Genomic DNA, 13,546 nt, shown 5'->3' with positions numbered 1-13,546 from the left:
TCTGGTCACACCAATTAAACTACTGGAAAAGGAGGAGATGAAACTAAGTGATTCGGCCGAGTATGTTGGACTTGCAGATCAAGTTCTTTTTTTGCTGTGCATTTTGGCAACCTTGCTTGATCTTAGGTTTAAGTCACATGAAATATCTTTCTTTCCAACTGACAAAACTTGAGATGCAAAGAGCTCCTGGCAAGCAAGTATCAGCTATAGTGGCACATGAAGGAACACAAGTGGTGAATAATATTGGTGATAAATGAAATGTCTCCTGCTGTTTCTCCAGCAGGAAACTATCATTTTCCAAGAGAACCACTAGTGATGATGATTAGTCAACTCAGCGCACCAGAGTGAAACATTATAACATCTGGTCTGGCCCACAATTGACACCTCTAATGTGATTCAATCTGATACAGTAAGCATCAATGGAATGGTGGAGGATTTGAAATGATAGTGTACAAATTGCTTGGTTTGTTAAACTGTGCATGTGCATTAAGGTTAAGGTTTTATATCCTTTACAAACAGGAAATGAGAAGGGGGGGGTAGTAAACAAAGTAACATGTTCTTAAAATCCCATTAAAAGACATTAAATCATAGCATATGTCAAAGGGATTTTAAGAACATGTGTTACTTTGTTTACTACCCTCCCCCCTCATTTCCTGTTAGTAAAGGATATAAAAAGGGGGTTAGGGAGAGATGGGTAATATCACCTTGAGGAAGACCTACGTGGTCGATACGCGTCGGTGAGGGTGTGGAATCACTGCGTTGCTGGAAAAGGGTAACCATAAGGACAAATCCAAGAAAAGGTATCCAGGCCTGGAGGTAATATCAGAGAATATACCTACTTGTGATATGCATATGTTTTGCTTTGTTATGGTACGCAGGATTACTCACCAATAATATTGCACATGTTTACTTGTTTTTATGTGTGGTGATTAAATGATGTTATGCTATGTGGAGCTCCTTTGTGTTCTTTTTGAGGTCTACATTAACAGAGGTGTCTCAAGGGAATGTGGAGGAGGAGAATTAACTTGATCTCTGTAGAAAATTGGTTAAAGAAAGCTGGTACTTTGGGGGACATTATCTATCCCTGGATGGTACTTTTATAACAATTTGGTCGATCTTTTCTTTCCGAAAAGGAGCACATATCCTACTTGTATATTAATCAACAATTTGCATGTCCACCTTTTGTCTGTGTTGATCATTTAACCCTGTCGGCCTTTTGCCCCTGATGACCTATTGCCTGTCTACCTTCTGGTGTTTATCTATTGACTGTCTATTTAGATACGGTCTATCCATCAATCCACACCCAATAGTATAGTATAGTTTATTAACCTACCATCCTGTCTGCCACTGTAGTGCCACCATGTTTCTTATGCTCATTTTATCTGGCAGCCTGTCACCCTGCAGATATCGCGGGTATACACCGTGAGATATCTCAGTGTATTGGACCCGATATCTGCGCTCTTCTCCACAGGGAGGAGACATTTCCCCGTTCCTTCCCTGTGAAGGAACAGTCGAAATGTCTGTCGTGACGGGCATGCTGGAAAATCCAGCATGCCCAAGCAATCGATACCTTTGGTCACCTGCACGCAGTACAATTATCAGGGGGGATCCGTTGATATTGGGTGGATCGCCCCGATAATTGTATAGTGTATGCCCAGCATTAGATGTGCTATATTTTTGTATTCAGCCAGGTGTTTGTGCCGCTGCTCTGTTGGTTACTTTAGCCAGCTCGCTGCAGCCTTTGGCCAATATTGGTGAAAACAATATTGTGGGGTGGTCAAAATTGACTGGGAATTAATGTTATTGATATTAGTAATACTGTAAACAAAAACAGGTCAAAATTACATTTTAGCTGTTTTTATCAATTTTAAAAAGATATCCAAAACATTTGAGGATTGTTTTACCAAAACAAAAACATGCAGAAGATTTAGAACCAAAACACAGGGGGGGTCCGTGTACATCTCAAATTAAAATGGCGAATCTCTCTCCTTTGAGCAAGTCTTTAAGCGTTTTTTCCAGGCAAACAAGTCATTGTTTCACAGATTTGAATTCCACATAATAATGTAAAGTTTAAATTCAAGTGTTTGAAAGGCAAGAAACAGAATATCTACGCTAACCTTTGGTGTGAGAAGCGCCGTCACCAGGGAAAATGTAAGAGTCTTCCAGCTTAGTAATGTCATAGAGGCAAATACAGAGGCCCACATTATATACAACCTGGGCAAGTAAAAAAACAAAATACACATTTCATTAACAATAAGTTTTAGTGTATTATAAAGAGTCACAAGGGAGACAAAAATAATAATTGCAGGAAGTTTATTAAAACAGATAAGTCATAGTGTCTATCACATCTACACTGATTATCTTACGAAATCTTATTGGTTGATATACTGGCAACAATCTATTCAATTTAAATTGGTTTTCATAATGTTTCTCCTTTTTATTCACGAATACTCAGAAGACCATGCAGGAGGGATAAAGAGTGCAAGGCAAAACCATTTTACAACCACAGTTCCTGTTCCTACACACTGCACTTAGTAAATACTCCTCCGTAAACACAATGACCCAACTACCTTCCTCTCCCCTCTGTGTATCGCCTTTTGTGTGGCCCAATTTTTCTTAGTGCATTCCTCCCCGTAAGCACAGGGCCCGATTCAGAGATGTACGCAATGCGATATTCACGCAGATCGAGCGATTGTTAGCCATTGCGCATGCATGCAAGCTGCACCGTGCACACGCAGTGATTGATTTGCAATTATGCTTGCACAGTTGAATCACCCGCAAAGTGAGTGATAGTCAGTCAGCAGGGGGGGGGGTGAGAAAAAAAAAAAAAAAAAAGAAGACACAGGCGTGCCTGATTGTTTAAATACTGTTTCAGGGAGTGCATAACTTAGCCACTGCGTCCTTGCTCGCAGAAAGAGAGCCCTCTGCGTGTCTGGAGCATCTTAGACATATTCAGAAGGCTGATGGCCACCTGGTCTGCGGTCGAAGTTTCCGCTTTTGTGCGCGAGCGGCAGATGTTAGATGCTTTCAGTGGGCACCTAAGCACTGGATGGCAAGTGTGTCATTAGCATTTTCCAGCTGTGCACCGTGTGAAATCGCAGCTGCATTAGTATAAAGCTGGCCATACACTATACAATTTTCTGTCAGATATCTGTCCAATCTGGCTGGTTGGAATGAAAACCTGGTAATATATGGGAGCAAAATGACAATCGTCCATTTGCTCACAAACACTGGAAAATAGCCAAAAATGGTTGTTCAGACAAATTGGTTAACACACAAATTTAACCAATTTGAACAATTTTTTTGTCCTTTTTTTCAGTGTTTAAAACCATATGATCGACTCATTTGCTCCCATACATTACCAGGTTTTCATGCCAACCAGCCAAATTGGACAGATATCTGACAGAAAATTGTATAGTGGATGGCCAGCTTTAGTCTCTGAACCAGGCCTACAGTTTACATAATTCCCAGTGTTTAGAAGCAATTAGACCTTTGGTGCTTGTGTGGAATCTATGCTAACTTATATAAAAATACACTTGTAGTAATCAGTACAAGCATAATATTTGCTAAACCATTTCCAAGTAAATTGATGTTGAAAATTTTTTTTTCTGTAATGACCAAAAATAGACACATTCAAACACTGAAGACTATTTGAACACCTTGGCCTTAAATACATAACACCATCAAACCATTTACAGGGGTATTCAATTTGGAGAGAACATTTCGGAATCTGCGATAAATTATCGCCGGTGACATCATTTTCGCCGATTTCAATTACCCCATATTCAATTTCAAAGACTTTTCACAGGTTAGAAAAGTCTTTGAAAAAAAAACGGGGATAACTTTTCACCACTGAATAGGTGTTGAAAAAAAGTGCAGAATTGGGGTTTAGCGGTGCAGGCTTTAAAAAAAATAGCCTGCAACACTGGGAATGTCATTTAAAAATAAACTGTCAAAAAAAAAAAAAAAAAAAAATTAGGGATGCCCCCCCCCCCAAAAAAAATTTAAAAATTGGGGTGGAAAAAAACAAAACAAAAATAGGGAAATAGGTTCAGGGCTATTCTGCAAGTATGCGGCAGGTGTTTTCTAGAATAGGCCATTACCAGCAGGTGCATTTTTGCTGAATTTTTTAAAAATTACTTTAGGGACATAAAAATATGCTAGTACCCATTTTCATGTGCCCCAAATTTGATGGGGCCACTTAAAATAACAAAAAAAATAACCTGTGCTCTTCTCCATCACTTCTTCAATGTCGGAAAAAAAAAAAAAAACCTGCAGCGGCTATTTAAAACCCAGAGACTTTCATTTGCAGGCTAAAACGGGTTTACCCATAGTGATCCCCCATGTTTTGACAGCTTTAGGGGCGTCCTACAATTTATTCCAGGTAAATCCCATTTTTTTTTCGCCGATCCTATTTTGCCGGGTCCAGTTTTCGTAGCTTTTTAATTGAATACGTGGATAAAGCAGGCACGCGCCCGATACTTTATCCCAGGAAAATCAGCGATGTGGAACGAGAAGTCCAGCACTGACTTTTTGCTCCAAATTGAATACCCGTTAGTATTTTATCAATATTAAGTCCTGCCTGCTCAGACTCCCTTTAAAATGCCAACACTTAAATCATACAAAAGATGGAGTGATGATACTATAGCTTCAGATTGATGACCAAGAACAACTTTATATTTAAAGCTTCTCACCTTGTTGGCCAATTTCTTGTTCAGTTCTTCTGAGATTGAGTCATTTAGTTTGCGTTCAAACTGCCACGGAGTTGTCCGTACAGTGTCCACCATCTCTACTAGGACAAACATAGTGTAGAGTGGCGAGGACTTATTATAGGGGAGAGAGAAAAAAATATTATACAGCCAACTAAATATAATTTCAACACAACTCAGTTACAAAACCAGCAGATGTATTCAACTTAGACAGCGAATATTGCCCTGGTTGTTCATTAAAGACCAAAGTACAGTAGTAGCTTGCTTAAAACATTGTAGGGCTCACATGCTTCTTAACATGGCTAATCCTGTGCATTCACGCAAACAATTGAATAGCTCCCATGCAGTTTAGAAGGGAGCTGCGGGATGTACAAACAAACAAATGAAACGCCCCCTATGATAGCTCAAAACCACAGCTATTACCATTAATCTAAGCATTTGACAAAAAAAAAAAAAAAAAAAAAAAAGACTTATCAATTTTTTTTTTTTTATTAAAGTCAAATTTTCATTTATTTTACAATAAAACAAACCAAAACAGATTAAAGATTAACATATAAACATGTGGTTTCCTTAATAGATTGGGCTGTTATATTTTAGTTGTCTATAATGCAAAACAGTTTCAGCATACATTTTTAGCTACAAAAACATATCCTACCACAGAGAATTATATTAAAATATCATAATTAAGCAACTGTACAACTCACATATATAAATATATTCTGACTTATGTTACCTCTTATTTATATCAGACTCTTTGGCATCTCTAGTGGACCAGCTATTTAATCACAGGCTCGCGGATGTACATTCGGCTGTAATTACATAGATTACCATATGTATCTTGACATACAGGTTAACACAAATGCGTCAGTCTCACATAACTCCATCCCCATTGATTACCTGTATCCCAGACATTCTCATCCTCCCTCTGTCCCGCACATATGACAAGTCCAACCATCTACCCCAAATAAAATTAAATTTTTTTTCCTCAGCCTTTCTGCCTAGATAAACAAATTTATTGTGTGAGCCAGTGTCTCGTTTACTAATGATAACCATTCTCCTATTGTTGGACCCTCAGGGGCCATACATGCTATGGCTATGCAGACCTTTGCAAGCATGCACAAATTAACAACATACTGTTGGAATGTTTGCCTGGTTTATCCTCCTCAATTACAGCCAATGTACATACAGTACCTTGCAAAAGTATTCACCCCCTTGGCTTTTTACCTTTTTTGTTACATTACAACCTGCAATTTATTTATTTTTTTAATCAGAATTTTATGTGATCGATCTGCACAAAATAGTCTAATTTGGTGAAGTGAAATTAGATAGATAGAAAAATCTTTATAAATACAATTCTGAAAATTGGAATGTGCATATGTAATCACCCCCTTTGCTATGAAGCCCCTCAAAAGTTCTGGTGCAACCAATTACCTTCAGAAGTCACATTATTAGTAAAATGAAGTCCACCTGTGTGAAATCTAAGTGTCACATGATCTGTCAGTATAAACACACCTTTTCTGAAAGGCCCCAGAGGCTGCAACACCATTAAGCAAGAGGCATCACACCATGAAGACCAATGAGCTCTCCAAACAAGTCAGGGTCAAAGTTGTTGAAAAGTACAATTCTGAGTTGGGTTATAGAAAAAAAAATTATCCAAATCTTTGATGATCCCCCAGAGCACCATCAAATCAATCATCAAATGGAAAGAACATGGTACCACAACAAACCTGCCAAGAAAGGGCCGCCCACCAAAACGCAGACTGGGCAAGGAGGGCATTAATCAGAGAGGCAGCACAAGGACCAAAAAGGTAACCCTGAAGGAGCTACAGAGTTCCACAGCAGAGACTGGTGTATCTGTGTATGGGACTACAATAAGCCGTACACTCCATAGAGCTGGGCTCTATGGAAGAGTTGCCAGAAAAAAGCCATTACTTAGTGATAAAAAATAAGAAGACACGATTTGAGTTTGCCAAAAGGCATGTGGGCGACTCCCCAAATGTATGGAGAAAGGTGCTCTGGTCAGATGAGACTAAAATTTAACTTTTCAGCCACCAAGGAAAACCCTATGTCTGGCGCAAACCCAACACATCCCATCACCTCAAGAACACCATCCCCACAGTGAAACATGGTGGTGGCAGCATCATGCTGTGGGGATGTTTTTCAGCAGCAGGACTGGGAAATCTCAGGTCTACTTCTCACTTTTGTTTAATAGACGGTAGATCCGCATTATGATGCGCTCGCAGCATGGCTGAATATATTACAGATATCAAGTGCCTAGGGCCAGCAGATTGCAGTCATTTCTTAACATGGGAATCTCGGAGCTCCGGGTGGGGGGGGGGGTGCATCCGCAAATAGGGCATTCAGGGCATGACGGAGCTGCAGGTATCTATAGAAATGTTTTGGAATGTTGGAATTAAAAACCCCGGAAGTGTACAACTGCCCCAGAGACACCCCCCCCCATTTTCCCCAGACTTAAGGGGGTATCAGGATCCCATCCCTGTCCCTGAAAAATCTGGGAAGTCAGCCTCCAAATCAGTACTGCTTGTCTAACTATTGAAGCCCCTACCCCCCTAACCCTACCACAGTAGCATTTGCAGTGGGGTGTGTTCCGGGGACACCTGCAGCACTAGAAGGACAAGTAAAGCATCTGCACCAGAATTCTGTAGACATGACCACAAATGTGCCAGTTGCGATGCATAATAAAAAAAACAAAAAAAAAAAAAAAAAAAACTTAAAATGAGGTAGTGCAAGTCCCCCGGAATCACGTGACCTCTTAAGTGCATCCAACTGAATGCGAGCTCTACGGTTAGCCCACATCATAACAGACCATATATTTGCCTAAACATTCTTTGTGGAATATAAACTGGGGGAATGTTGAACTATTCTAGCTGTGGTTTAATATTTAAAGACACATAACTGCAAGGGTCATTAGTTATCCACACACCTAAATATTTAAAGAGTCCAACGGGAGAGGTATAAGTGGAGTATTAGGACATGCACCTCTAAGAGGAAGTATACAGGATTTATCCCAATTAATCAACAAACCTGATGATTTGCCAAAAGAGTTAATGATTTCAAAGGCACTGGGCACAGAAGTGTCATATTTAGAAACAGAAAGCAGAATGTTGTCAGCATAAAGTGCTATTTTATCTGTTTTAGGTCCCAGCTGCAATCCCTGAACTGCAGGACTAGCCCTGATCAAACAAGCCAAAGGCTCTATAGCTATGGCAAAGAGTAGGTGACAGGGCAACCTTGACATGTACCTCTCGAGAGGGGGAATGAAGAGGAGACATATCCGTTCACTGATACCTTAGCCACTCACCTGTCCAGGCGCTCTGGCAAGGTCCGTCTGGCGGGGTTGCAGGCTGCTGACGGTTAGCACTGTGTGCACACAGGTCCCTGAGAGGCAGGGCTGGGTCTCTGGCATGTTGGAGCTGCTGTGGCTGGGAGTCTGCTTCCTGTCCTAGAACCCAGGGTTTTTGCGGCCACAAAAATGACTCCGCCTCTTGGTAAAACCTTTGTTGCTCCAGAACTACGTAAGCAAGAGTGCATACATCCCGCTTCGCCGGTACACACTGGTATTCATAAAGCCACAAAATTATTATTGGTGGCCATCTATGCTGACAGCTGAGGGAATTCTGTCTCCACCCTCAATTATTAGCAAACAAAGAGAAACAATGTATCAACACTCCATGCCCAAAAGCAGCGATCTGGGAGTCCATCGTATCTACTTTCACATTTCCACTTCTCCCATCAGTTCATGGACACGTTGGAAATCGTGAGGAATTATAGATAATTCAGATTGCACCTTACCAATTTTGTCTGCCAACCTTTTCTCACTGGCTGTGACTGCATCTAACACACTTTGCAGAGTGGCTGCTGGAGACTCTGCGGACATTGAATTAGTTTGTGGGGACGCAGGGGGAAGACCCACTTCCCTGTTCATCCACAGGTGGAGGCTGCGGGGTTGATGAGCGGGCCTAACGATCTAGTTTTGCTGCTGCAGTATGGTGAATTTTTCCCATGTTAGGCAGTGTAATGTAACAGAGTATAATAATAGCACTGAGAGCTTGTGCAGAGGACCCCTGGAAGGTGCAGGCTAGGGACTCTAAGTGTCATGGCAGGCAATATGGCGGCCAGCAGCGAAGTTCAGAAGGCACAATGGAGGGGAGACAGGCAGTAGAGCAGCCAACTAACCAGGTCACTGCTGGCAGGAAGGGACCTCTGACATCAGGCAGGAGCAGCCACCAAGTGCAGAAGACGGAGCGGGTCACTGTGCGGCCACACTGCACAGAATCACAGAGCCAGCCGGCATCCCACGCAGGGCCGCCATCAGGGGGGGACTGCCGGGACAGGAATCTCGGGCACGGCCTCTGGCTGAACAGGGAGGGGGGGCCCGTCCGCTAGTACCACCTCTAAAGAGCCTGCAGCCTGAACTACCCCCTTGAAGAGAGGAAAGATGGATGGATGGATGGATGGATGGATGGATGGGTGATGATGATGATGATGATGATGGGAGGAGGAGGCAGCCAGGGCTCGGGCCGCTCCTCCACCAGCTTACAGTGACAGTCTGACTCAAACAATAAAGCTTGTTTTGGAGTCAGCGCGTGTGACGTCAGATTTAGTAGGTGAACAACATCTTCAAAAAGTATATGATGCTACATTTAAGAGCCATTCAACACCACTGGACTTACTTAATGCTATATACAGTGTAGAGCTTCAAGGAATATTTAGAGAAGTTTGCATTGCTATCAGAATTTTCACCAGCCTTCCACTTTCTGTGGCAGAAGGAGAGCATTTAGCAAACTGGCCTTGATTAAGAATTACCTCTGCTCAACAATGAGTGAACAACGTTTCAATAGCCTTGCACTTCTTTCTATTGAAAACAAACTTGCACAACAACTGGATTTTAAAGACCTAATAAAGGAATTAGCATCCAGTAAAGTGAGAAGATGGTCAACTCGGCGTTCTTAGAAGACTCTTGAAGGTGTAACCACTTTTTTTTGTATATACAAAAAGCATATATTACTTATTTTGATTCTATTTAATTTTTTTTAAAAGTTAGGCTAGGTTAAGTTATTACTAAGGTTGGATGTTTTTGGCCAAAAACATCCAACCTAAGGACTCTTGTTTACTTCATAATATCAGCATCCTGCTGTTAGGATCTGATACTAGTTACCATGAACACTTTTTGTTTAAAGGGTTAATTTAATGAGGGTGATTAGGGACCTGCCTAAAGAGTCTACCTTGACGTGGTGGCAGGCTTAATAATTTTTGACCAAATATATTTTTTGTGTGTGTATGAATAAGGTAGCGGGGGGGGGGGGCCTTTTCTGTCAGTCCCGGGCCCCACAAGTTCTGATGGCAGCCCTGATCCCACGTGATGCGCCGCAGCTTCAGGCCCCACCAGGGAAAACAGCCCAGAACAAGCCAGGCAGGCCACAGAACTACTCGGATCGCCAAGGAATCTCAGTTCTCCGGTACTATGCGAGTGAAGTCTTGCCCCGAGGCTAGCGACACAGGAGGTGGATCAGGGTAAAAGCACTGGAGAGCTCACTACCATGTGTGCTACTGCAGAAACGTCAAAGACACGCCCCCCCAACAGTCAATTGCTTTTAATATATTTTCTACCCTAACTTTTATAGTCCTGCTAACGTTTATTTTCCAGTATAATAATGCTCCCCCCATATTACACAATGCAGGTGATTTCTAAAATGCTGCTGTTATCACCAAGAAGCAAGTAGAGCATACACTTAACATTTGCCAATATACAGCTACCAAAGAGGAGAGTCTCCTGGAGACAAGCAATATCCACATTCAGCTTCCCGGCCTGGGACAAAACCAAAGTTCTTTTCAATCAATAAGGCCACGAACATTCCATGCGAGCAGATGGAGGCCCCCACAACTATCCCCTAACGACATTAAATTTAAAAATAAAAATCACACATGGGCAAATAAGTAGAAGGGGGGAAGAGCAAAGAAAACAAAGGAATAAAATAGAAATACCTCTATGCGCCAACAGCATAAGCAAAATTAATGTCACATAGGCTTGTACAAAAACCCCAATATCAGCAAAAATTAAAAAAAACAAAAAAAAAAACACAGCAACACATACATAAATGAACCAAAAGAAAACAGCATAAGAAAAATAAACATGCTAACTCACACCTGCATCCCACCCTGCATACCCTTTAACCTAAAGTATACCTATTCCCAGAAAAAAACTAATCTAAACTACAGATTGCTAGCTGACCCAGACAGTGTGGTAGTAGCAGAACAAGCTGAAATACCACCACGCCACCTAGAGAAGCCAGCAATAATAATAAAAAAAAAAAATAAACAAAGCACAACTACACTAGAAAAATAAACAAAGGAGCTGTGAATTGAAAAACAAACAAAAAATACCCCACACATTGATATTGCAGGGATGCTCTGCTAGAAATAATGTACTCCCCAGTGGAATACCATAACATTGTAAGTAAGGTGTAATTACATACCTCTAAGACTAGTTGCTAAAGAGCACAGAATGATAATATTAAAAAGTAAAACCAAAATGCAGAATGAAAACAAGTAAAATGAATATAACCCTGTCAGCGAAGAGCACGGAGTTGACGCGCATCATGGACCCATTGTAGACCACCCAAAGCCGAGCAAGAAACATAGAACGTGTAGAAATTGGGAATGTGTCTTTTGTACTTCCAAGGCCAAGTCTGGATACAGACACAGAATGGTAGTTGTATTTGAGTATACACTGAAGGCGAGCCAATCATAGAACTAGATGACTCAATAGAAGTCAGAGACGGAGCGCCAGGTGGAGGAGGCTGCAAGGAGAGACTGTGAGCTCCGTCCACTGCAAACTTGGGACTAAAGGCCTCTATGGTGAAAAACTGAATTAGCCAATTTTTGAAAAATTTGCACATTTTTCCAGTTCAGCCACAGCAGCAGCATGCCCGAATCTACCCATCTCAGCAGTGAGGCACCCCAGTGGAAAGGAATCACAGAAAACAATAGGAATATAAAATCTATGTGGATTATGTGCAAAAAGTCACTTGTAAAATGGGCTGGTAATCCTAGAAAGGCTCCCAGTAAGGAGGAAAGCAGAGAAACAAAAAGCAAGATTGCCACCACACACTCACTCCCTCACTCCCTCCCTCCCTCCCTCCACCATCTCAGCACACCTCCAGGAGCAACCCCGGCCAGACAGGAGACTCCAACAACCACAAGGATCCCAGCGCAGGACACTTCTCCAGACCAAGGAAGAACCGAAAGCCACAGCAGCCTCAGGCCGTGCTGCACCTCCCGGACGGGGAAGATGACAAGATGGCAGCGGGAGATGGCAACACAAGGGACTCTGCACAGTTCCCAGCAGAGTCTCGGTTCAGGCAGTCAAGCCCCAGGAGGACCCACAAGGGAGGGCAGACACAGGTACCAGCCACAGTGGGAAGAGCAGGAACTACTGCCGCAACCTGATCGGCTTCACTGCTCGGTAAGTAAAGATGCCGGGCACCACTCAACCCCAAACCAACACAGATGGGGAGATATGGGTAGTACACACCTGCAGAAAGTTTCTACCCTAGACCACCAGGGAAAACAGAGAGACAACAGGATATTTGAGGGCGCTCTAGCAGCCTGCTGCCTACTACATGCTAAGCAAGGCCATTCCCGTGTTTTGTTTTTTTTGTTTGTTTGTTTTTTAACATTTGTTGATGAACCTATGACTGACCGGTTGTGGCATTGTCAGGATATCTAGACCTCATCTACAAACTGATCACATCTTTTCACTTTTATTTTGCATCAGGTGAGTATTGCTTAACCTTCTTAAAAAGTATTAAAAAGGACTCTCATCCAGATGCATGGTATACCTACCTAAAAGAAGAATTGTCTGTTCCTGAACATTATTTTTGAACATTTATTGCTGTCTTATCAGGTGCTTCTCATTTATATGATTGCATTATCTGCATATTTACCAACGCTTTGAGTCATACTCATTTTTTAGGGAAGGGGCTTTTTGGGTAGACAAGTTTATAGTCCAGTGGTTTCCAAACTTTCTTGAATCACAGTTACCTAGAGTATCAGCATTTTATTCACAGCATCCCTAGCCCAAAAGCTTCTTATTGAGAAATTCAGGAAAAAAATTAATTAATTACGCTCTCCTGTGATCCTTAAGACGGGTATACATTATGCAATTATCTGCCCGATCAGGCCAATAATTGCATAGTGTGTGGCCATTACTGATCAGCGATGCTCGAACGGTCGGGGATGAAAATTCTTCCAACATACCCAACTGATCCGATCATTGTTCGGCCGTATCCGACAGTGTATGCACTGCCACGGCTGATCGGCCAACATTTCCCCTGTTCCTCCCCAGGGGAGGAACGCAGATATTGTGGCCATACACTGCAAAATATCTCACAGAGTAAAGCCACAATATTCAGGTGGTCTGATAAAATGTCTCTGGGTCTGCCAGTGTATGCTCAGAATTAGGTTCGGTTATGTGGTGGTTGCTCTTGTTTGTCCACCAGCCACTAACTCTTGTTTTGCCTATCACATTTACCAACTTTAATTTTATTTGGTCCTGGACACCAACCCTTGGCACCCCTGCAAACGTGGAACTACCAATGAAGGGGCCCGCAGCTGGCAGCATTATCAGCATTATCACTAATAATGAAATTAAAGAAACATGCGGATGCATAAAGGGCTAGTATTTGAAACAAGCTTCGTCCTCCTGCTTTCACTGCCAGTGCCTGACAGCACCCGATGACCCAGGCAATGTCGCACAAGTGATGTAACACATTGTGACATTATCTGCCAGGAGTGTCAGCACTGAGCAGGAAGAG

The 13,546-nt window shown here is 42.1% G+C and overlaps 1 protein-coding gene across 9 annotated transcripts in view; it reads right to left on the bottom strand.

Annotated features, from left to right (window-relative positions):
- POLR3H (RNA polymerase III subunit H) overlaps nucleotides 1-13,546 on the bottom strand; it is a 56,812-nt gene that overhangs the window by 40,242 nt on the left and 3,024 nt on the right. For 5 of the 9 annotated variants that reach the window (XM_088468076.1, XM_088468079.1, XM_088468074.1 and 2 more), the window contains exons 2-4: nucleotides 5,443-5,518; nucleotides 4,695-4,823; nucleotides 2,118-2,214 (exon numbers count right to left, since the gene is read on the bottom strand). In XM_088468076.1, coding sequence (XP_088324202.1) covers nucleotides 2,118-2,214; nucleotides 4,695-4,805 — 208 coding nt within the window. In that variant the 5' untranslated portion in view covers nucleotides 4,806-4,823; nucleotides 5,443-5,518. The remainder of the gene's footprint in view (nucleotides 1-2,117; nucleotides 2,215-4,694; nucleotides 4,824-5,442; nucleotides 5,519-13,546) is intronic. The other 4 variants (XM_088468073.1, XM_088468072.1, XM_088468080.1 and 1 more) reach the window with 1 other exon arrangement.

The sequence above is a fragment of the Taudactylus pleione genome, unplaced genomic scaffold (genome assembly GCF_031769625.1).
Source record: "Taudactylus pleione unplaced genomic scaffold, aTauple2 ptg000080l, whole genome shotgun sequence".
Classification (NCBI taxonomy): domain Eukaryota; kingdom Metazoa; phylum Chordata; class Amphibia; order Anura; family Myobatrachidae; genus Taudactylus; species Taudactylus pleione.
Note: the sequence above shows the minus strand (reverse complement) of the source record. Positions and strands in the feature narration are given on the sequence as shown.